The sequence below is a fragment of the Carcharhinus amblyrhynchos genome, chromosome 34 (assembly GCF_965287045.1).
Source record: "Carcharhinus amblyrhynchos chromosome 34, sCarAmb.v2.hapA, whole genome shotgun sequence".
In the NCBI taxonomy this organism is placed as follows: Eukaryota; Metazoa; Chordata; class Chondrichthyes; order Carcharhiniformes; family Carcharhinidae; genus Carcharhinus; species Carcharhinus amblyrhynchos.
In genome coordinates, this window is record NC_137357.1 from 8,519,004 (window position 1) to 8,542,674 (window position 23,671).

Consider the following 23,671-nt stretch of genomic DNA (forward strand, 5'->3'; position numbering starts at 1 on the left):
TGTGTGTTACCTGAACAAACGACACCCGCATCATCATGGTGGCTGCAGTCTTTGACACCCTGCGAGTCTGACCCACACTGCCAAATGGTCGCCTCGAATGAAGTGCACCCCAGCTCACTGAGTCGGACAGGTCCAGATCCCTCTCCGAACTTCCCAGCATCATAGTGTATTGATTCGACGCTGCCGCACTCCAACTGTTTACAGATCACTTTAGCATCATCTGCACGCAGTATGTCCGAACACACTGTGCCCCAGTTGCCATTATAGAAGATTTCCACTCTCCCCTCGCAGCGGTGATCTCCGTTCACCAGTCTTAATTCCCTGTGCTCTGTCAAAGAAGTAAGAAATATCCAGATTTATATCTTCACAAAGAAAAAAGGTAAAGTCGCCATAATCCGGTATGAGTACAGCTGGTTTAAAGCTAGGGTCTCCACACTTCAGGGTAAGGGCGAGATTCATGAATAGCCTCAGTTATTACGGGGATTGACCCTACGCTGTTGACATTGCTCTCTATCACAAGCCGGTTGTCCAGCCAACTGGGCGTACATAGAGTCCTGGTTATGCCTACTGATTTATGATAATTATTTCAGAAATGTAACAGAAAACAACGAGATCCAAAAATCAACACAGATTTCTCATGGAATGTCATACTTAGGAAATTTGGTGCATTCGTTTCAGGAGTTGCAGAAAGATACATCTGAAATGTACGTAGATTTTCGAAAGTGGTCAAGCGGACTGGTGATGTAGACGCCCTAATGATTTGGAAAGTGGGAGACTCGATCCTTGGGATCAGAAATATACAATCATTTAAGTCAGTAGCACCCGCATTTCTTTTCCCAGAGATTGGTGAGATGGTGGAACTCAGACCAATTACAATCGTTGAGTGGAACAGTACCAATGTCTTCAAGGGGAAACGAGATGAGTACAGGAGGGAAAGGAAAGTCAGCACAGGCAGACAGATTTGAATGGAGTATTGCAGGATGATTCTCGTGTTCAGTACAAGTACCACACAGACTAGCTGATGGAAAGGCCGGATTCTGTGCCCTAGTTTCTGTTTAGTTCAGTGTAATATCATCCCTGTGAAGCCTCAGGAATTCCGCACATCCTTACCTGAGCACATGATGCTCACATCTTCCTTGTGGCTACAGTCGTGGATACCCCATGATGCTGAGGGACATTCCCAGAGAAATGACTCATTCCCGGAACACTTTAGATCATCCAACCAAATTGGGCCTGAGCCCGGTTCAGGAAGTGACATCTCCAACGCAGTTCCGCAGCCCAACTGTTTGCAAACCACGTTAGCGTCAGTTAAATCCCAGGAATCGTCACAAACTGAGCCCCAACTCTGATTGTAATAAATCTCCACACGGCCAGCGCACGGGCTTTCACCGCCAGACAGTCTTATCTGCATGTGTTCTGTTGGACATAATACAGGCGAGTTATATTTCGAATAGATTTTCAGCTCATCACTTTCTTCCCATTCAATACTCTGAAGGAGAACGGAAATCTGCCTTTATACCGTGTCTGTGATATATTAATGAGTCAATATGTCAAAGCCTCTACTTCTACAACGAAGACACAGTGCGTGAATGTTTCACATATTCCAACATCTGACGACATGGTTTCCGGATTCCAGTCCCCCCATGTTTGTGCTGAATGCTGGGTAAAAAGTCTGACAACACCAGGTTTCAGTCCAACCGATGTATTTGATAGTAAATTCACTAGCTTTCAGGTTAGCCTTTCACCTGACGAAGGGGCGAACCCGAAAGCGAGTGAATTTACTATCAAATAAATCGGTTGGACTGAAACCTGGTGTTGTCAGACTTGTTACTGTGTTTACCCCAGTCCAACGCCGGCGTATCCACACCCTGAATGCTGGGCACATTGTGTGCTGCCTTTTGACTTTTCCCGATTTAATCTTGTATTCATCCCATTTGAACTGATTTAATTTCCAGTACATTTACGTGTGTCCCTGCTCTTGCATGGGACATCAGTCTACACATACAACAAACACATCTGTCTCGAGTTACATACTGCCCAATGGAACTGAGACAGTTTCAGTCTCAGAAAGGCGGTTTCAGTTTACATGCTGCACAACAACACTTCCAATAGGATAGACCACACACTCCAAAACACTGCTGCCTACTCGGCAGCGAGGCCCACTCCGCAACACCTCAGTGCTCGCTGATCGACATTGCTTGCCTTTCCATCAATTCCTGTGGTTTGGGAGTATCATCAAGTTCAACGGCATTAATATTCCAGGCCCCACCCTCGCACGGCCATCCTCTGGGGATAAACAGCACCAGTTCCAACATTTGCAAGCTTCCACTTTTCCAATTTCTGGTATTTCCTACATCAGCCAGGCCATATCTTTCGTTTCCAAAAGAGAAAATAGTGGAAAATTTTGGCAGGCCAAGCAGCAGTTGTAAGGAAAAGCTTTGACACAGGATCATCTGGAATCGAAACGTCATCTCTTTTCTCTCCTTACAGATGCTGCCAGACCTGCTGAGATTTTCCAGCATTTTGTCTTTTGGTTTCAGGTTACGACATCTGCAGTAATTTGCTTTTATCCGTACCTTTAGTTGCCCTGCAGCTAAGAATGGAAATGCCTCACTAAACATCTGATCACCTATGTTTAATTTTCTGCTGCCCCTATGAGGAAGTTTTAATCATATGTTTTCTACTCCTTGTTGTTTCCGTTTTCTTTCATTGCACGCCTTCGCATTTCTTTTTTGCTTTTGCCTTTTTCACATTGCTATAAAATTGAAAAACCCCATTCTTGTTTCCATCTGTCTTTGTCCTTTGGTTTTATATTCCGGTCCGTGGTTGTCCCTCGGCTGAATAACTGCTATCATCTGGAGAGAAGAACGGAAATAGGCCATTCGGCCATTCTAGCCTGCTGTGCTGTTCATTCAGATCATGACTGCTCTGATTGTAGTTTCAAATCCACTTTCGTGTCTTGCCAAATCCCCTTCCCTACACCCTCTACAGCCATTGACTCTCTTAACAACCTGCCTTGCTCATCCTTAAATAAATGCAATGAGCCAACCGCCACTGCTTCCTGAGGAAGGGAATTCCACGCATGATTCACCCACTCAGAGTCGAAACACACTTCTCTTCACAATCTTGGAATGGTATCGATCACATTCTCCCAACACTGTTGCCTGAACGGCAGCGAGGACAACTGAGCAACACCACATACGCTCGCTGACCGACACTCCCGGGACAGAACCGTGCACAATGGTCAGTACTGCTGCCTCACAGCGCCAGTGACCGGGGTTCAATTCCCGGCTTGGGTCGCTGTCTGTGTGGAGACTGCACGTTCTCCCCGTGTCTGCGTGGGTTTCCTCCCACAGTCTGAAAGACCTGCTGGTTAGGGGCATTGATCCGAACAGGCGCTGTTGTGTGGCGACTCGGGGAATTTCACAGCAACTTCATTGCAGTGTTGATGTAAATCTTCCTTGTGACTAATAAGCAAATTATCTTACAGAAAGAAACATCTTAAAAAGGAAACTCATATTTCTTAATATCCTGAAATACTGAGGATCAATTCCAAAATACCAGCAAATTAGAAACTTTCTGACATTGGCTCTGGAAAAGAGAACTACTTTTTTTTCACCTGAACACACAACTCCTACGACCGTGTTGTCACTGAGAGATGAATTGAATGGCAATGAGCTGCAGTTCCGGAGATGCGCTTCATTTCCGTTACACTGGATATCAGTTATCCAAACTGATCTCACACTCTCTTCTCTCACTGAAGAACTGTAAGCGCCTAACCCGTTACCGCAGCCCAGCTGCCTGCAGACGACGTGAGCATCGTTCAGGTCCCAGAGGTTGTCCTGCACTCTGCCCCAGGTTCCATTGTAATAAATCTCCACTCGCCCATCACACCGGCTTTCTCCGTCAGTCAATCTCAGCAACCAATTTTCATCTACAAAGTGAAGAACATTGAGACGACGATTAAACTTAAGCCACAGTATCCTATTTCCTGCATCTTAAAATGCCGACACACTGTGGGCGATTTCCTCCCCAATGATCCTGCTCATCCTGGAAAATAGTGTGCAGGCCTAAAATTCAATGCCCGGTGGTAAAGAGTTTGCAATCTTTCCGGTGCCTTTTTATCTGCATAAATCGGATCATGCCCAAGGAGAAGCGCAAGGCTGATCAGCAAGAAATTCATTTCAATCTTCTTTCTGTCTCTAGCATGTAATTGTCCCCAGTCCTGCAATGTTCCCACCTCTCTGGCGGGAGGTCACACTGGGTGTGAATCACTATTTGTCTTAACGAGCAGAGACCTGGTGCAATGATGATGCTCAGAGGCACAACGGCCATTGAAGACCCGGGGGCTCGAGGCCATGGCCGCCATTGTCCATCAGGCAGAGTATCCTTGGCACACTGGCAGTGCCCAATCGGCACAATGGCATTGGCAACTGGACATGCCGGCAGTGGCCATTGAACAACCCCAGCAGTGCCATCTAGGCACCACCAGTGTGTCAGGGGCAGTGCCAACGGGCTATGGCGAGGGCGGGGGTAGGGGGGATGCTATGCAAGGCGGCTATGATGTTGGGGGGTGGGGTGGAGATGCCATGAAGGAGGGAACATGCAGAAGGTCATGACTATGGGGGGTTCATGTCGCAGGTCATGATGGGCTACATATGTTTTTGATAGGCAAGGAGATTAAGGGTAATGGAGAGAGGGCGGGAATGTGGAACTGAGCCACGACAGATCAGCCATGATCTTATTGAATGGCGGGGCAGGCTCGAAGGGCTAGATGGCCTACTCCTGCTCCTATTTCTTATGTTCTTATGTTCTATAAAGCATCATGGTGGGGAAACCCACCTGGAATGTTTCAATGCCCTGATGCCAGTGGGCCGTGTTGGGGAATGGGGTGGAGGAACATGCCGCCAGTGAAGGGGGATTTAATGTCCATGGCGGGGAAGCGGCGAGGGGGCTCCCCCAGTGCACTGTGAGATCAGCCACCATTACAAATTGGGCGCAAGCTCTCTGAAACTGGGATCGCCAGCTTGTTCAAACCCGTTCTTCGAACCAGGGCACAACTCATCATTGTCCATTAAACTGAATGAGTGCTGCATGATTCCTGTGTGCACTGAGCCTGAGAGACTGGTGTGGATCTCTCTGCTATTCTGGCTATGACAACACTTTGCTTTTTTTTTCGGGGGGGGGGGTGGAAAATACGCCCCTTATTTGGAAACTGTGCCCCCTCTGATACAAATCAGAGGTGTGATGGAAGGTCCCATGTTTGAATGGATGCATCTTCAATATCCATAATAAATTTGATTCCACTCAGGATGAAGAAACCCACTTGAAAGCCATCCTTTAAACATTCAATCACTCTCTCACTGATACAGTGTCGAGGTAACACATACACTCTATGAGATGTGGTGAAACAGCTCGCTCAGATCTCTTCGAAAGCATCTGACAGAGGGACGAGGGGAATTGGAATGTCATTTCCAATTTCCCAGGAATTCCAAATCATCCCAATGCATTGTTGTTCGTTCATCATTGAAGGATCAAAATTGACCAATTCCCCTCGGAAGAGCACTGTGGATGGACAACAACCACATGGACTGCAGCCATTTAATGAAGTGGCTGACCACTGCACATTGAAGAGAAACTGGGGTCTCAAGAAAACGTTTTCTTGCCAGCCCCATCCATATCCGGGAACTGGTGTTACATAGTCCCCATTGTGCAGTTTCAACCTGTCTCTGAATTCTGACTTTTTTTTGTATTCAGTCAGACAGGGAAAATGACCATAAGATCAGATATTAATTTGTTAACAATGTGCCACAATAAATACATTTCTTTCAGTACTAAACAGAATGAGAATCATTCGCAGCCAAACGCAACCCAGACAAGATTACCATACCGTCATAGAATTATAGAATTTTATAGCACAGAAGATGGCCAATCGGCCCACTGGCTCCCGACAGAGCTACCTGTCTACTCCTATTCTCCAACCCTCTCCCTGTGGTGCTCCAAATTAATTATTGTCAAATATGTATCCAGCCTCGTTCGATTCCTACGGAATCCACCTCCAAGGCAGCACATTTGAAATCGCAGCAACTGAGGAGACTGGTTGTCCTCATCTCACTCCTAACTCTCTTGCTAACCATGTTGAGACTGTGTCTATCCACCCACCACGCCCCCCACTCCGACCCCGCCCCCCCAACCCCGCCACTCCCGTCCAGTGGCTGACATACCAGCTAGTGGAGATAAAATAGGCTTCTTTGCCCTGTCAACTGAGTTTATATTTTAGACACCTCAATATGGTCACCTTTTATACTGTTCCAAAGGGAATAAGCCTAATTTCATCAGTCTTTCCTTGTATATAATATGCCTAATATCGTTCTCGTAAATCTTCTTCTCACTCTTTCTAGGGCTTTAACTTTCTTCCTTAAATAAGGCCCCCATAACTGAACACAATATTCAAATTTGCTCTGATTTGGAGAGGTTTAGCATAATTTCTTTGTTTTTATATTATATGCCTCTATTAACAACCCCAAGAATGCGAAATGTCTTCTTTCATCTTTCAACTTGCCTGGGCATTTTCAGAGAATTATGCACTTGAACCCCGAGGCTCTTTGCTCCTGTCCTCCCCTTAAAGTTGTAACAGAAAGCCAGTTTTGTCTCCCCTCGTTTCTTCTACCAAAATATATTTGCTGACATTTCACTGCATTGAAATACATCTGCCTGGTATCTGACCATTTGGCCAACTTATCAATGTCGATCTGAAGGAGCCCAGCATCATTCCCACAATTCATTATTTTCCCTAGCTTGGCATCATTTGCAAATTTAGAGAACTTTCTCTCAACACTCATCTCTACCATTTATACAAATCAGTAAAATGAAGGGTCTCAATACCGATCCCTGGGAACACCAATTTCAATGTGTCTCCAGTCTGAGACTGCTCATCTACACCTACCTTCTGTTGCAAATCTCTTGGCCAACTTCGAATCCATCCTGCCCAGTATATATCAATTCCAAACATATCTAATTTGCTAACCAGCCTGCCATGTGGCACCGTAATAAATGTTTTCTGAAAACCCAAATAATATAGAAGGTTATATCAAAAGCTGGTGTACTCTAGTAAATAAACTTTTAGGACTCACCCGAGCAGATGACACTGACAGCATTTTCATGTGAGCAGCTGAACTGTTCCATGAATGAAACAGAACAATCCCAGAGGCTGAACTCGCTACCCCGGCATTTGTAGTTCTTTTTCCACAATGGGCCGGTTCCCTTTCCGAAGTGAGATCCTCCCGGTATCGCAATTGCCGCTCCGCAGCGAAGGTACTCACAGACCACATTAGCTTCTTTGAAACCAAAGTAATTATCACACAACGTCCCCCACTGCACTCCCTCTTGTACTTCAAGCCGTCCGGAACATCGGTCATCCCCAGATACCAGTCTGAGATCTTTGTGGTCTGGATAATTATAATCACAACAATGAGAATATTAAATATTGCCAATAATGTCTACAATTTCTATAGCTGAACTGAAAATAAAACTGATTCACCATTGATCTCTTTACAGCTTAAAAGAAACATCAGCATTTTTGCTCACAATCAAACTTTCCAAATGAACACAATGAAAGAAATTGTTGGAGAAGCTCTCATCATTAAAAACTTATGCTGTGACGATCATACCAAAATCAACAATACCTGAACACGAAACCACTGGCAAATTATTTTCCACTTCAACTATAAATTACAATTTAAATAGCTGACACATCACAGATTTCAGAGGCAATACTTTGAGCACATTGTTTTCTCAGAAGCTATCTTCCTTGACGCAAGAACAGCAAATTTCCTGCTGCCATCAGACTTTTGAAAGTTCCAATCGTGTATTGAGGTAATCTTTCTCTACACCCTAGTTATGACTGTTTTACGACATTCTGCACCCTTTCTTTCCCTTTTCTCCTATGTACTTTATGAATGGCATGTTTTGTCTCTATATCACTCAAAAAAATGCTTTCCACTTTATCCCAATACATGCGATAACCATAAATCAATTCAGTTCAATGAATTTCAACTACTCTTCCTTGAACAGGATCTGATCTTCAAGCAGCCTACACCAACCGAGCTCTGCAGATATAATTGTCATCAACAATGTAAACTTCGGAAGAATCTCTGCACACTGGTCCTTTCCCACAGGCACAATAGTTTGAACATTCAAGAACACTTTCGTTCATGGTATGTTTAATTCTCTGTCAAAGCACACACAGACACACAGATACATATACACACACACACACACACACATACATACGCACTGTTTTACCAAGTGTCCCTGTCTCCGTTGTGACAACAGGCTGAAATGTAATCTCCCATTTAGCTCTCTTTTCCCACGGGAAACTACCAGCTTTCTCAGAAAATAGATTTCACAGCCTCTAAGTCCAATTGAACCTGTCCCGAAAGCATAAGTTGTTCTCTTTTTCCGCTGGAGAGAGTCTCAAAAACTTGACACAGCCTTTGAAGCCACTTCACCACAATGATTTGGAGTGATGCCCATTGAAAATCTGCTGTCACCCAGGGTACCCTCACTGCCTTCCTCTCCCCAGCCCAACGTCCTCAATTGGAAATTTGTGCAAAATCCCCATTCCAAAAGGATCCACAACAATCCACTCCGTTTCTCTCCACCTTTGGCGGGTGGTCAGAATTTCAATCCCAATCAGTGTTGAGTCAGTTAGTTGAAGGCAGTGTGATATTTACGGCAGCACAATTGGCGTTGAGCAGAAGTAGCAGAAAGAAAGGTTCAGCAAGATCTCTGTACCAACAATCAGGAACGCTTGTCCACATGAACACGCGTAGAACACGGTGCCGTCTCCTACATTTGCTAATACCCCCTGAATAACGCTTCCTCTTTGTCAAGATGAAAACCTATCTCATCTATTTCTATTTGTCTCGACATATTTGCGGATGAAACTGCTTTGTTCGTGTAATTTTAGAGTTTGTACCTGAACAGATAACTCCAGCGACCTGCTGGTGTCCACAGTCAGGCGGTCCGATTACAGGCCCCAATCCTTCTCCAAAGTGAGAATTCAGTGGCGCTGCTACCGCAGAGCCACAGTGCAACTGCTTACAAAAATGTCCCGCATCCTTCAACAACCAGGAGGAGTTATCACGGCAAAGTGTGGCCCAGGTTCCACTCCAATATAGCTCGACTCTTCCTGCACAGGGACTGCTTCCATTCACCAGTCTGGCCTTCGCACTTCCTGAGAATTATATTTCAATAGGTGGTGAGGACATAAAGAGCTTTATATCTAATAAAATGTTTAGGAGATTTTCTATCATCTCATCAATCATATCATGTCCCAGGCAGGGGACGCTGTGCCTCCTGATTTTTTTAAAGTTTAATTATTGTGACACATGTAGGTTTAAATTAACTCTGCAATAAGGTCATTGTAAAAATCCGCTCGTCGCCACACTCAGGCGCCTGTTCAGGGGTGCTAAGGAAGAATTTAGCGGAGCCAATACACCGAACCAGTCCATCTTTCAGACTGTGGGAGAAACTGGAGCACCTGGAGGAAACCCACGCAGACACAGAGAGAGCATGGAGATTCCACTGTGCAGTGACCCAAGCCCAGGTCCCTCTTGCTGTGAGGCAGTATGCCAGACACTGTGCCAGCATGCCACGTTTATCTGGTCAGATACATTTTAAACGTTTTGGTCAAAATAGTCCAATTTATCTTTTGAGTTTGATTTGAAAATCTAGTTACTACAACACAGTACTGTTGTACTAAAAAGTACTATTATACTGAGAAGGATCGTAGAAGCCTACAGTGCAGAAGGAAGCCATTTGGCTCATCGAGTCTGCACCAACCACAGTACCATCCAGGCCCTCTCTCCGCAGCCCCATGTATTTACCCGAGCTGCTTCTCTGACATGAAAGGGCAATTTTGCATAGCGAATCCAAATAACCGGCACATTTTTGGACTATGGGAGGAAACCGCAACACGTGGAGGAAACCCATCCAGAGGTGGGAGAATGTGAAAACTCGACATAGAAATGACCAAAACCGGGAATCGAACCTAGTTCCCTGGCGCTGTGAGGTAGCAGTGCTCACCACTGGGTCACTGTGACCTGGATGAATGTGAGGAGCCGGAATTAAAATATCACAAACAATGACATCTGTTTCCTGTGGAAAGTTTAGGCGTTTAACTTAAGCACAGACATGGAAAACAAATTATCAACTGCTCATGAGACACAAAGTCATCAGTTTCTGAAAACTCAGTGGGAATATGGTGAAAGAGCTGAGGAAACTCATATGGAAGCAACGAGACATTATTTCAGTCCTTAATGTCTGTTTTTTTTAATTCATTGGAAATTGGAGTCGCTGACTGGCCAGCATTTATTGCCCATCATTAGTTACCCGAGAGCAGTTTAGAGCCAACCATATTGCTGTGGTTCTGGAGTCCATGTCGGCCAGACCAGGTAATAACGGCAGATTTAGTTCCGGAAGGCAAATCAGTCAACCGGATGGGTTTTCCGGACAATCAACAATAGTTTCATGGTCGCCAGTAGATTCTTAATTCCAGATATCTATTTTTATTGAATTCACATTCCACCATCTGCCGTGGCGGGATACAATCCAGGATCCCCAGAACATTAGCTGAGTTTCTGAATAGTCGAGTGATGATACAATTGGGTCAATGCAGCCTCACTCGCATGTCGTCACTTAGAGGCAGAATTGTTCTCGAATTGTGCGTAGGAAAATGAACATCCATTTACAAGACTTAAAACTAATATTTTTAACAGATTTCCAAGAGACTCACAGCAAAACCTGACAAACAGAAAATAGTGCAAAATGACTGAATTAATTAAAATGACTTGATCAGTTGTGATGGTGACCAGTAGAAAACTATGGGTCAGATTCCAGGAATTTCCAGAGGATTGTGTGTATTTATTAAACAGTTTACTCGTCTGGTCTGTTTTACTATAAAAATGTTTCGCACAGACAGTGGCCCAAGCCGGGAATCAAACCCTGGTCCCCGGCTCTGTGAGGCAGCAGTGCCGTCCCGTCCCCAATAATCCATGATTATTTTACCTCCGCCTTTTCAGGAAACTGACGGGAAATGAGAGACTGCAGTAGGATTTTTACCTGAGCAGATGACACCGGCAGCTTTGGAGTCTGAATTTGGAGTATAGTCAATCCAAGCACATTCCCACCAGAAGGACTCGTGCCCGCCGCACTGAATACTCAAAGAAAGAATTAATCCCGATCCTTCTCCAAAGTGAGCCTTGCCCGGTGCGGAGATCGCCATCCCGCAGTCCAGATGCCGACACACAACAGCGGCTTCCCGCAAGTCCCAGAGATAATCCGGTACAATCCACCGCTGAGCCATGTGGTGACCCTCCACTCTCCCAGCGCATGGACTGCTCCCATTCACCAGTCTCAGCGTCTGCTCCTCTGTAAAATGTCAGAAATAATGTCAGGCGTTCCAGTGGATTAAACCCGCAGTGTCCCACCGCACGTTCCCATCCCGTTCACCGGACAGAGGTATCAATGAGAATATTGGATTGTGTGCAGACACATCCCCCACACCCGCTCCAAAAAAAAACCCGGAGTGAATATTAAATCTGGTGAAGAAGGGGATGGGAATGCGAATGATGGTGACCAGAAGAAATCTGTGGGTCAGATTCCAGGAATTTCCAGAGGATTGTGCGTATTTATTGAACAGTTTACTCGCCTGGTCTGTTTTACTATAAAAATGTCTCCGCACAGACAGTGGCCCAAGCCGGGAATCAAACCCTGGTCCCTGGCACTGTGAGGCAGCAGTACTAAAGGCTACACCGCCGTCCCATCCTCAATATAATAATGCAAGATTATTTTCCCTCCGCCTTTTCAGGAAACTAACGGGAAATGAGAGACTTCAGTAGGATTTTTACCTGAGCAGATGACACCGGCTGCTTTGGAGTCTGAATTTGGAGTATAGTCAATCCAAGTGCAATCCCACAAGGAGGACTCATACCCGCTGCACTCAATACTCTTTGTTAGAATTAGTCCAGATCCTTCTCCAAAGTGAGCCTTGCCCGGTGCGGAGATCGCCGTCCCGCAGGCCAGATGCCGACACACAACAGCGGCTTCCCGCAAGTCCCAGAGATAATCCGGGACAGTCCCCTGCTGACCCTTGTAGTTAATCTCCACTCTCCCAGCGCATGGACTGCTCCCATTCACCAGTCTCAGCGTCCGCTCCTCTGTAAAATGTCAGAAATAATGTCAGGCGTTCCAGTGGATTAAACCCGCAGTGTCCCACCGCACGTTCCCATCCCGTTCACCGAGCAGGGGAATCAATGAGAATATTGGACTGTGTCCAGACACATCCCCCACACCCGCTCCAAAAAAAAACCCCGGGTGAATATTAAATCTGGTGAAGAAGGGGATGGGAATGCGAATGATGGTGACCAGAAGAAATCTGTGGGTCAGATTCCAGGAATTTCCAGAGGATTGTGTGTATTTATTAAACAGTTTACTCGTCTGGTCTGTTTTACTTTAAAATTTCTCGGCACGAAGTCGGGAATCAAACCCTGGTCCCAGACGCTGCGAGGCAGCAGTGCTGAAGGCTACACCGCCGTCCCGTCCCCAATATAATAATCCATGATTATTTTACCTCCGGCTTTTAAGGAAACTGGCGGGAAATGAGAGACTGCAGTAAGATTTTTACCTGAGCAGATGACACCGGCAGCTTTGGAGTCTGAATTTGGAGTATAGTCAATCCAAGCACAATCCCACAAGGAGGACTCGTGCCCGCCGCACTCAATACTCTTTGTTAGAATTAGTCCAGATCCTTCTCCAAAGTGAGCCTTGCCCGGTGCGGAGATCGCCATCCCGCAGGCCAGATACCGACACACAACAGCGGCTTCCCGCGCATCCCAAAGATAATCCGGCACAGTCCCCTGCTGACCCTTGTAGTTAACCTCCACTCTCCCAGCGCATGGACTGCTCCCATTCACCAGTCTCAGCGTCCGCTCCTCTGTAAAATGTCAGAAATAATATCAGGCGTTACAGTGGATTAAACCCACAGTGTCCCACCGCACGTTCCCATCCCGTTCACCGGACAGAGGAATCAGTGAGAATATTGGACTGTGTCCAGACACATCCCCCACACCTACTCCAAAAAAAATCGGAGTGAATATTAAAACTGGTAAAGACGGGGAGGGGTATTTGAATGTTCGGTGTCTGAAAACAGGGAAACTGGATTCAGAGTTTAGATCCTACCATCACAGCTGCACCTGTGGGAACAGATTCAGAATATATTTGAATTCTCAGCGGTTGGGAGATGGGAGAGAAATGTTCCCTTGTATGTTGTGCTCAGTACTGACTGGATCAACAACTGTGTGATTCCCGAGGGAAGATCGGGGGAAAATGCTCCTCTTTCTGTTACATAAACATACTTGGAAACACAGAATTTAGAAGCAGGAGAAGGCCATTCAGCCCTTCAAGCCTATTCTGCCATTCATTGTGATCATGGCTGTGATCAAATTCAATATCCTGATCACACCTCGCCCGCCCTCCCATATCCCTTGATTCCATTCACCGCAAGAGCTGTATCTAATTTCTTCTTGAAATCGCACAACATTTTGGCCTCAACAAATTTCTGTGGTCGTGAATTCAACAGAATCAGTACTTCCTGGGCGAAGAAATTCTCCTCATCTTAGCCCTAAAAGGTTTACCCCTTATCGTCAAACTCCAACCCCTAGTTCTGGACTCCCTGACAAACGGAGACATTCTTTCTGTATCCCCCTGTCTAAAATATTCATGTGATCTCGAATTCAATGCTGATTGATGAGGTGGAAATTGGGAGTTCCTTTGGAACCGGCACCAGTGTGAGTGAAACTGATCCTTCACATTCTGCTCTTCAATGAGTTTCATTTTTTATCTATCTCTCTGGAGACAGCAGCAGTCTCTGAGTTGGAATGGAAGAGTGAATGGGGCACAGTCCCCACCATTGATAACCAGACAGCAGACGAATCTATGATCAAAAAGGCATTGAGATTGTGACCCAGCCTTTATATTTAACGGGATGGAGTAATAACAGGGATAGCGAGTGACATAAAGAGCGTTTACCTGGTTGGATAGTCTGATTGTCCCCAGGTCTGCCTGAAATAAGAAGTTCAGAATTATAATCCACTGAGACAGGAAATGAAAGAAAAATCCAAATGTAACGAATGTTGGGTGTGAATTCCCGATACTTTTCAGAAGAAACGATATCGGGATCTATGATGGCATCAGCTTCGCATTCCCCATATTAAGAAAGCACAAATACAATTTCTCCAGCAATCCAACATTGACAATGTGCCAAAATGTAATCAAATTGCTATCACACATACACAATGACACCTGAGTACTTTCTGTCCTTGTGTCCTGTTCCTTTTGTAATCTTCCAGGGATCGGCCCTGTGTTACCATCTCAGTCTGCCCAATAACATTGAAAAATAAGTGTACATTTTAAAGGCGGAGCAGTGTCCATGGCAATCTCAGTAACTACTCGAATAAAAAAGATAAGTGGATATGGGTTTCAGGTAGGGAGGTGGATTTGAGAGCAGGGGAAGATCAGCCATGATCTGATTGAATGGCGGAGCGTGCTCCAAGGGTTGAGTTACCATTTCCTGTTCCTAATTCCTGTGTTCCTGTGTTCATTGGTGAATGCCAATTGGAGCATCCCGATCCTAATTTCATGAAGGGATGGAAACATGATTTAAGTTAAATTAAATGTTCTGACTTTGTCTGGCGACTTTTGACTTAAAAAATGTTTGATGCAAGCAATTTTGCACTTGGAACTCATAAGGTCCTATTTTACCACTTTCATTCAAAGTGCTGAGGGACTTGAAATAGGGAGTGTTTCAGATCCGACTTTTCGTCCCCTTCTTGGGTGCCTCCATACGCACTTTGCCTGCAAAAATACCAGCTATTTTGAATCTTACTGCAGAGGTCTGTGGGCGGGGCTGAATGCGCCCTAAAACGGTGCAGCTCTATTCCGCACATCCAACTGTGCTTGCACAGAACATGATATACTACCACTCCCCTGCCGCATCCCTTCCGGACCGGATAATACCACCTCCTGGTCCTAACAGAAATTGCCTCACCCCACAACATTACTGACCCCCTTATCCCCATGACCCCGCCACCCAGCCCGACGACAGGCCCGCCCCTCCTTCCACCCCAAGGATCTCAGGCGGAGTGGCAGCGGACCCCACTCACCCCCCGCACCCCTCCCCCCGCACAGATCTCAAGCAGAGAGCTGTCGGACCCTTGGCACCTACTAACTAGAGTACCCCAATAGGACTTTTATCAGCATTTCAGTTTTATGCCAATTCTGGATGGGCGAACACAATGCTAAAGGGGGAAATGCCAGTAACGTTGGGCCTGCAGCCCATTAAGTCAGTAGAAATTAATGTAAATGCCTTTTCATGAGTATTCCGCCGGTTTCAGGCGCGATCGCAGCCATTTTGGAGTCTCAGTAAAGAGGGAACAGGAGCATCGGCAGACGCGGATCTCGCTACTCGCCTCTCGACTGACTTGACCCAGTTTTCGCGCGAGAAAACGGGCTCAACCAGATTGTAAAATCGGAGCTGAAAGTTTCTACAATGGAGCACACAGGAATCTCTTCGGGTGAGGCAATTGAGAACTTCCTCAAAGTGAACAAGAGGAGTTGCCTATCAGATGGATGCACCGCTCCTCCCTTTCCGCTGGTTGCAATCATTCACCGAAATTTTACTACCTCACCCACCACAGATTCGAAGTGCGTGCTGGAAGTGTCTGTTACCCTCGGCTGAAAGGTTCTGGTCTCGCTCGGGCGAAGATATAAAATCCTGCCTATTAATTCCTCCTGTCAGGTCGCTCTTGTAACCTATCCTCCACTGAGCTGCCCTATTCTTCAACATGCTAATGATGTCTGATCATCATTCTTTAATGATTGCAGTTTGTTGCAATTTCAAAATGCTGTTAGTATGTTGCAAAGGAACACTGGACTTAACAGCAGGAGTAAACCATTCAGCCTGTCGTGCTTACTCCGCCATTCAATAAGTCCATGGCTGTTACGATTGTAGTTTCAACTCCATTTTGTTGTCTGCAACCCCTTCCGTCCACAACCCTTCACTGCCTTGCCCATCCGAAATCTGCCTAAACAGAGCCTCCACTGTATTCTGGGTGAGAATTCTGTAGAGTATCGACCCTCTGAGAGGAAAAGTATTCGCTTCATTTCCGCCTCAACAGGCAGACTTATTATTCTTAAACCGCATCCCCTTGTGAGAATCGAAGTGGAACATCTTCCCGGTATCTAATCTATCCAAGCCTCTCAAGATCATCTCACTCTTCTAAATCCAAATGGATATAGGTCTAAAATATCCAAGCTTCCTTCATTCAATAAGCCCCTCATCCCAGGAATGAGTGAACATTCTCCGAACTGTTACATATTTTGCAAAGAAAGACAACATTCTGCACATGAATCCAAATGTGGCCTCGTTCTTTTAGAAAAACACTCCATGAACTTAGTCCAGACTACATTTGATGATATGATTCGCCCAAGCGACGTGTAGATTTCACTCACTCATGGTTATTGCAGCACTTTCTTTTTCGAGTCTAATTGATTTTTATTTGCATCCTTTGCTACCGACTGTTCAAGGTCCTCTGTACCATTCCCACGTCTGATATTTAACCGTTACTATTTATCATCTCCATTCAAACGGTTCGACATCTGCTCTCTGGTTACTGTAACAATGATGTCCTTTATTAACAGAGTGATTTCATTCCATTTTCCTCGCTTCCTATCACTTGAAAATGTCAAGCATTTTTCACTGTATAGGTCTTGGCCTCGGCCTCCTTATCCTGACTCTCTGGTCAGGTTTGGTGATTTCTAACTATGCGTCCATCCGGGAATTCAATCCCGGTCCCCAGAACATTAATGAAGTTTCCGAATTAATAGTCCAGTGAGAATACAAGTTGGTCAATGCCTCCAGACTTGCATGTCCTCACTTATAGGCAGAATGGTTCTAGAATAGTGCATCGGAAAATGCAGGTCCATTCAGAAGAATCAAAATTTTAACAGATATAATTTCTAAGATACAGCAAAATCTGACAAACAGAAAATTGTGCAAAATTACTAAATAAATTAAAATGACATAATCAGTTGTGATGGTGACCAGGAGAAAACTGCAGGTCAGATTCCATGAGCTCCACAGGATTCTGTATTTCGGAAAAATCACCACCAATGACTCCACAAGTTCTTCAGCTATCAATTTTTAAACCCTGGGATTTAGTCCATCCGCTGCAGGTGATATACCCAACTTCGGTTCTTTCAGTTTCCCCAGAACCGTCTCTTTAATGATGGCCACTACGCTCATCTGTGCCCCCTGATTCACCTGGAACTCTGGCATCCCACCAGTGTCTTCCACCATGAAGCCTGATGCAAAGTTCCTCTACTATTTCTCTGTTTCCTATTATTATATCTCCAGCCTCATTTTCCAGTGGTCCAATGTTTATTTTTGCCTCTTACTTTATATAAATATAAAAATACTCTTCCTACCTTCTTTTATATTACCACCTGGCTTACGCTCATTTTTCATCATTATTGCTTATTTAGTTGGCCTCTGCTCAGTTTTAAATACTTCAAAAACCTCTGGCTTCCCACTAATCTTTGCCTCATTGCATCCATTTTTTGCATTTATGCTGTCCTTGCCTTCACTCGTCAGCTATGGATGCCTCGTCATCCCCTTATCAGGTTTCCTCCTCCTTGGGATAAATTTCTGCTGTGCTTCCAAAGTTATCCACTTTGGAAGGAATAATAAGGAATAATTATATAAATGGTGAAAAAATTACAACATTCTACTGTGCAGAGGGACCTAGGGGTCCTTGTGCATGAATCACAAAAACTCAGTTTGCTTGTGCAGCATGTCATCAAGAAGGCAAATGAAATGTTGGCCTTTATCGCGAGAGGGATGGAGAATAAAAGCCGGAAGTCATGCTGCAATAGTACAAGGTACTGGTGAGTACTGTGTACAATTTCGGTCCCCTTATTTAAGAAAGGATATATTAGCTTTGGAGGGGGTGCAGAGAAGGTTCACCAGGTTGATTCCAGAGATGAGGAGGTTAGCTTATGAGAAGAGATTGAGTCGTCCGGGCCTGTACTCACTGGAGTTTAGAAGGTTGAGGGGAGATCTTATAGAGACATATAAGATAATGAAGGGGCTAGATAGGGTAGAAGCAGCGAAGTTATTTCCACTTATAATGGAAACAAGAACTTGGGGGTATAGCCGCAATACGGGGGAGCCAATTTAGAACAGAGTTAAGGAGGAACTTCTTCTCCCAGAGGGTAGTGAATCTTTGGAATTCTCTGCCCAATGAATCAGGAGAGGCTGCCTCATTAAATGTGTTTATGTCACAGATAGATAGGTTTTTAACCAACGAGGGAAGTAAGGGTTATGGGGAGCAGGTGGGGAAGTGCTATTGAACCCACTACCAGATCAGTCATGATCTTATTGAATGGCTGTCACAAACAAGCCATCACTGAGAAACTCCACAAATTCCTTTTCTTGGGATCCACTGCCTACCTGATTCTTCTAATCCACCTGGATATTGAAGTCCTCCATGATTTTTGTTAAATTGCATTTTTTATTTGCCTTTTCTATCTCCTGACTGAATTGTTGCCCACATCGACCATTGCTAGGGAGCCTGGACATAACTCCCATCTGGGTCTTTTTCCCTTTGCCATTCCTCTAACGCTACCACAGAGATTCTATGACTTCTGATCCTATATCACCTCTTGCAATTGGTTTAACTTCATTCCTCACTGACAATGCAACCCCACCCACTTTGCACATCAACCTGTCCTTTCGATTGCAGACATATCCTTGTACATTTAGATCCCAGCTTGATCCCCTTGACACCACGTCTCTGATGCCCACAACATCCACCGGCCAATTTCAATGTGCGCAACAACTCATTTTCCTCGTTCTGTATACCGCACGCATTTAGGTTCAAGACTCTCAGTTCTGCGTGACCAACTCCCTTCTCAGAGTTGTCACCTTCTGCGCTCTGCCCTGAGGTTAGATATTTGCAAACTTGTATATTCTCTGTTGCATTACATAGTTTGGAAACTCTATTTTAAATGGGTGATGAATGGACCTATCTTCTATTAAGTTAATCTTTCTCTCCACCCTAGAGACTGCAACAGTCTCTCCTGCACCGTCTCCTTTCCTTCTCCCCAATGTACGCTATGAATGGTATGTTCTGCCTGTGTAGAGTGGGCAAGAAACAATATTTTTCACTGTGTGCTAATACATATGCCAATATTAAAGTAAATCAAATCAAGTAAATAGTGCGATCAGTAACTTTCCAAATTTCTACATCCCTGTGCTTTTGTTCCTGTGCTTGTGCCTGAAGAAACGTTAACATGGTTAGAAAATAGCCAAACACATATCAAAGATTTACAGGGTCCTTGCAAATTGTTCTGATTATTATCTGTCAAAGGTAAGTACGCAAACAGATTTGTTAACAAAGTGACCAGAACATGGAACATGTGAACGAAGCTGAAAGAACTTAAATTGGACGAGGAATAGACCTGAGGGCCCGTCAAGCTCTGGTTCAATAATGTGCTTGCTTTTTCACTGTTCCAAATCTTCATTGCAGCCCTCCCTCTCCCAATAGTTGGCGAACAAATTTTTGATCTTAAGAGACCAAACGCGCGAACTATCTAAAGACACTGTGGTTGACATCCAAAGTTAATTTGACGTAAAAGGATAGACGCATACAGCAAATCCGTATCAGATCAATGGATTTTTGGATCGTGTGATTGATATCAACTCGATGAATAATTCGAATATATGAAACCATATTTTTCCCCTGGTTAAGACAATACAATATTTGTCGCGATTTTCCAAGCTTTGCAAACTGTTTAGACTCTGTCAGTACCTTCTTTGTCTCACACTAAACTAACACTGAGAAATTCCGGGGAAAGAATCCTCAATGCAGGTTGAGTCGGCAGTCGGTGCAGCTGCTCCATCGTTCAGTAATGTCGGTGCTGATCTATTATCCCTGATATTTCTGGCTCTGATACACTATATTTCAACGCCGGCCACACCTTGCAACTGGTTTTAAGCCGCCAGTTGGAATTTTAACTCCAGCCTCTTTCGCCTTTACGGAGCTTTTGAAGACAAAACAAAAGAAACCGCTTTGGGATTTCTTTCAAAAGGGAATCTAAACATGACACAAATCTCATGTGCAAATTCAATTACCTCAACTATAATGCACATTTTTACTGACCGTGACAAAAATGAAGAACAGTTACTTTTTTTAAATTTGGTGCACTGGAATATAAAATAGCGTCCAACATGTATTGAAGATAAACCCATCTGAGATGAACTCCGTGTTTTTGATTCGTTAGTAGTGATCTTCAAAATGATCATATTATTGATTAATATATTCTATTTCATCTGATACTTGCGTTGTGTTAAATTAAACTTTCTCATTCATCTTGTATCAGAGCCTGCCGTGATGGTTCACCCCCGCGAGTGTACAACAGCATTACAAGCAGTCGACTGAACTCAAGGAGACCTTTCTATTGCAATATTCAGCAATAGAGGTGCAATCTCAAACCGAGGGAGATACCGTCTGGCACTCGATGATAATGTATTTTAATAAACCACATATGTCGGACTGGTGTTCTACACTCAGTGAGTTCATTTGCATTCAGACTACAATGCACTCTGAGCTTCGAAAAACCAGACACTACCTCTCGAATGCTCGCTTCAAATAATCAGGGAGAATTTCATTTCTGGACTGTGTTTCTGCACATTGCGACAGCGGACAAAATAACTGCACAAAGTGTGAGGAAGCAGCAGCAGAACACTCCTGGCACCAGTATATTTCACAATATAAAACTCATCAAACATAACCAAACACATTGGTTCAATGTGCACATATTGGAAAGAGGACCTGAATCTAATAAGGAGTGAGCAACTTAAAAAGACATATCCAGACGGTGGAAATTTAATAACAACATGTTTCCGTGTAATTAAACACAGAATTTGATAATGTACAAATATGTATGCGGAAAATATGAACGATTGAGGAAGTTCAAATTAACACAAGGCACAGTATGTATAAATAAATGAGAAAGGATGTATGAAACAACGATAAAGGTCATCAAAGCGAGTCCAGATGACAAGGAGTCATCTAGACTCGAAACGTCAGCTCTTTTCTCTCCTGACAGATGCTGCCAGACCTGCCGAGATTTTCCAGCATTTCCCCTTCTGGTTTCAGATTCCACCATCCACAGTAATTTGTTTTGATAGGAATATTAAATAGTCACTTGAATAAAAAGTTGCGTCACGAGCTAAGCTACAATCTTGCAACCTCTCCAGGCTGTTCCAATTACGCAAATAAATTGATTGGATTAAATGTACCACATGGTGTTCAGACAACGCTTGTGCTGAGAAATATGTATGATTGAATCATTTGTGTAAGATCAGTCGGTAGTCCATACTGGTATTCTACACTAACTTACACCCAGACTGAAATGCACTCTGATCTCCCAAAAACTGCACACTACCCCTCGAATGCTCGCTTCAAATCATCAGTGAGAATTTCATTTCGAGACTGTGTTTCTGCACATTGCGACAGCGGACAAAGTACAGCAAACTGCTGTGCTACTTGTATTTGCTTTCGCTTTTAAATCAAAGTTTGTCACAGCTCTTAACCGTCAATATAAATATATATTACAGTTAAACGTGAAATATTAGAAACTCAAAAGATTCTCCGAAGCATGTGACTTGTCAGCTCAAGCTCAAAGTTTCCCTGTTGGTCAAAAAGTCCTGTGTTCGAGTGCCCTTTCAAAGACTTGAGCTTAAAGTCTGCCTGTAAACCAACTGAGAACGTACCACACGGTCGGAGATGTTCTCTCTACTGAATGGGCTCCTTATTGCCCTCCTATGTGCAATATCTCGAAGAAGTGCTGGAGTGCTTTCCCTCGCCAATATTAATCTGTCAACCAACATCACAAACAAACGAGTCTGGTTATTATCACGTTCTTGGTGGTTGCAACTTGCTGTAGCTAGAGCGGCGCAGCGAATAAGCACTGCTGCTTCACAGCACCAGGGAATCGGGTTCGGCTTTGGGTCATTGAGGGTGCATCTTCTCCCTTATCTGCACCGGTTTGCTCCTATTGCCCCGGCTGCCTTCGCAGTCCGAAAGACGAGCTGGCAAAGTGCATTCGGCGTGATTAATTCTTCCTCAGTGTACCCGAACAAGTGCCAGAGTGTGGCGACTCGGGCACTTTGACAGTGACCTCATTGCAATGTGAATGTAAGACGACTTGTGACACTAATAAATAAACTAAACTAATGCAATTGTCTTGTCCCCTACTGTGCTCAAGTATATACGGCGACTTGAATGTATTTGACGCGTCTATTTGACAGTCAAGTTGTTTGGCATATCCTGAAATCTAAAAGGCGAAATGATGCCAGCATTCTTTTTCAGAAAAGGAAGATCTTTCCCCAGTTGTGGACGATAGAATTTAAATTTGAACCGATCAATCACAAGGTGCATCAGACGAGGTTCTGCAAATTAACTAAACTGTTTCAATATCCACTTCACTCGATCGCAATAAACGACAGGTTTGTATAAAGTAGATGGTTTTCCGTAAAATGGCCGCAGGCACCGGTTATCTAAATGACTGTACTCTCTTAATCCCAGACGCAGTATCAATACACCAGTTAGATATTTAACTCCAGTCTACGCTCTATACCAAAGTCGCGCGGCAGCAAGAATTTTGGAGAGCTCACGAAATGACCCACAACAAAATGAAAACCGAAGAAAGCATTATTATTTACATTTCACGTCAGCTCGTTACGTTCCATTGGTGAAGGCAGATATTGTATTAATGCACATATTTCAGTAATGATTAATGAATCAATAATACACACATTTCAGTCATGGTCAACCTATCAACAATGCACACATTTCAGTAATGGTTAATCTATCAATAATGCACACATTTCATTCATGGTCAATGTATCAATAATGCCCACGGTTCAGTAATAATCAACGTATCAATAGTGCACACATATTCAGTAATGGTCAATGATCATTAGAGAAGTGAGTACTTTCAATAACTTACAGTTCAAAAGCTGCAATAGAATTAAGGTCAGGCAAGACCACAACATCATTCAGGCTGTCAATTACAGAGATAACATCTGAAGATTGACCCAATGCGTTGTGGCCGGGCAGCACCTTTTAACTCTCTGACTGCTCTGGAAGTTAACTCCTCAATAACAGCGTGTGGAGAAACCAATATTTCCTTCCAAGTAACCAATAACATTTCACAGTTGACAACGTCAATTGCAGCCTGGTCAAATGCACCAATGAGATGCACTGTGCTGTGCCCAAGTTCAAAGCACCAGCTTATCCTGAGAGACTAATGACGGTTAAGAGTCTGAAATGAAAATGGGTCAACGATCTTGCACCCAGACTACAGATTTAAACAAGCACGGAAGGAGGTTACCAAGTTCAGTTTCTTCGAAAAAGCTGTGTGAAGTATTCTCATGTACACAGCTTTTCCCGAGATTAATATACAGATCTCTCCAAAAACTTGCCCAGCTGTCTTTAAAAAGTTCATCTGGAATCTGATTTCATTGCTCTTTCTGCTCGTGCTT

General features: G+C 44.2%; 1 protein-coding gene across 1 annotated transcript in view; it reads right to left on the bottom strand.

Annotated features, from left to right (window-relative positions):
* The window catches only part of LOC145361261 (scavenger receptor cysteine-rich domain-containing protein DMBT1-like), a 61,268-nt gene that overhangs the window by 13,232 nt on the left and 24,365 nt on the right, over positions 1 to 23,671 (bottom strand). Inside the window, exons 6-12 of the mRNA XM_080216892.1 lie at positions 12,689 to 12,997; positions 11,913 to 12,221; positions 11,125 to 11,433; positions 7,134 to 7,448; positions 3,788 to 3,934; positions 1,111 to 1,416; positions 11 to 328 (exon numbers count right to left, since the gene is read on the bottom strand). Coding sequence (XP_080073018.1) covers positions 11 to 328; positions 1,111 to 1,416; positions 3,788 to 3,934; positions 7,134 to 7,448; positions 11,125 to 11,433; positions 11,913 to 12,221; positions 12,689 to 12,997 — 2,013 coding nt within the window. The remainder of the gene's footprint in view (positions 1 to 10; positions 329 to 1,110; positions 1,417 to 3,787; positions 3,935 to 7,133; positions 7,449 to 11,124; positions 11,434 to 11,912; positions 12,222 to 12,688; positions 12,998 to 23,671) is intronic.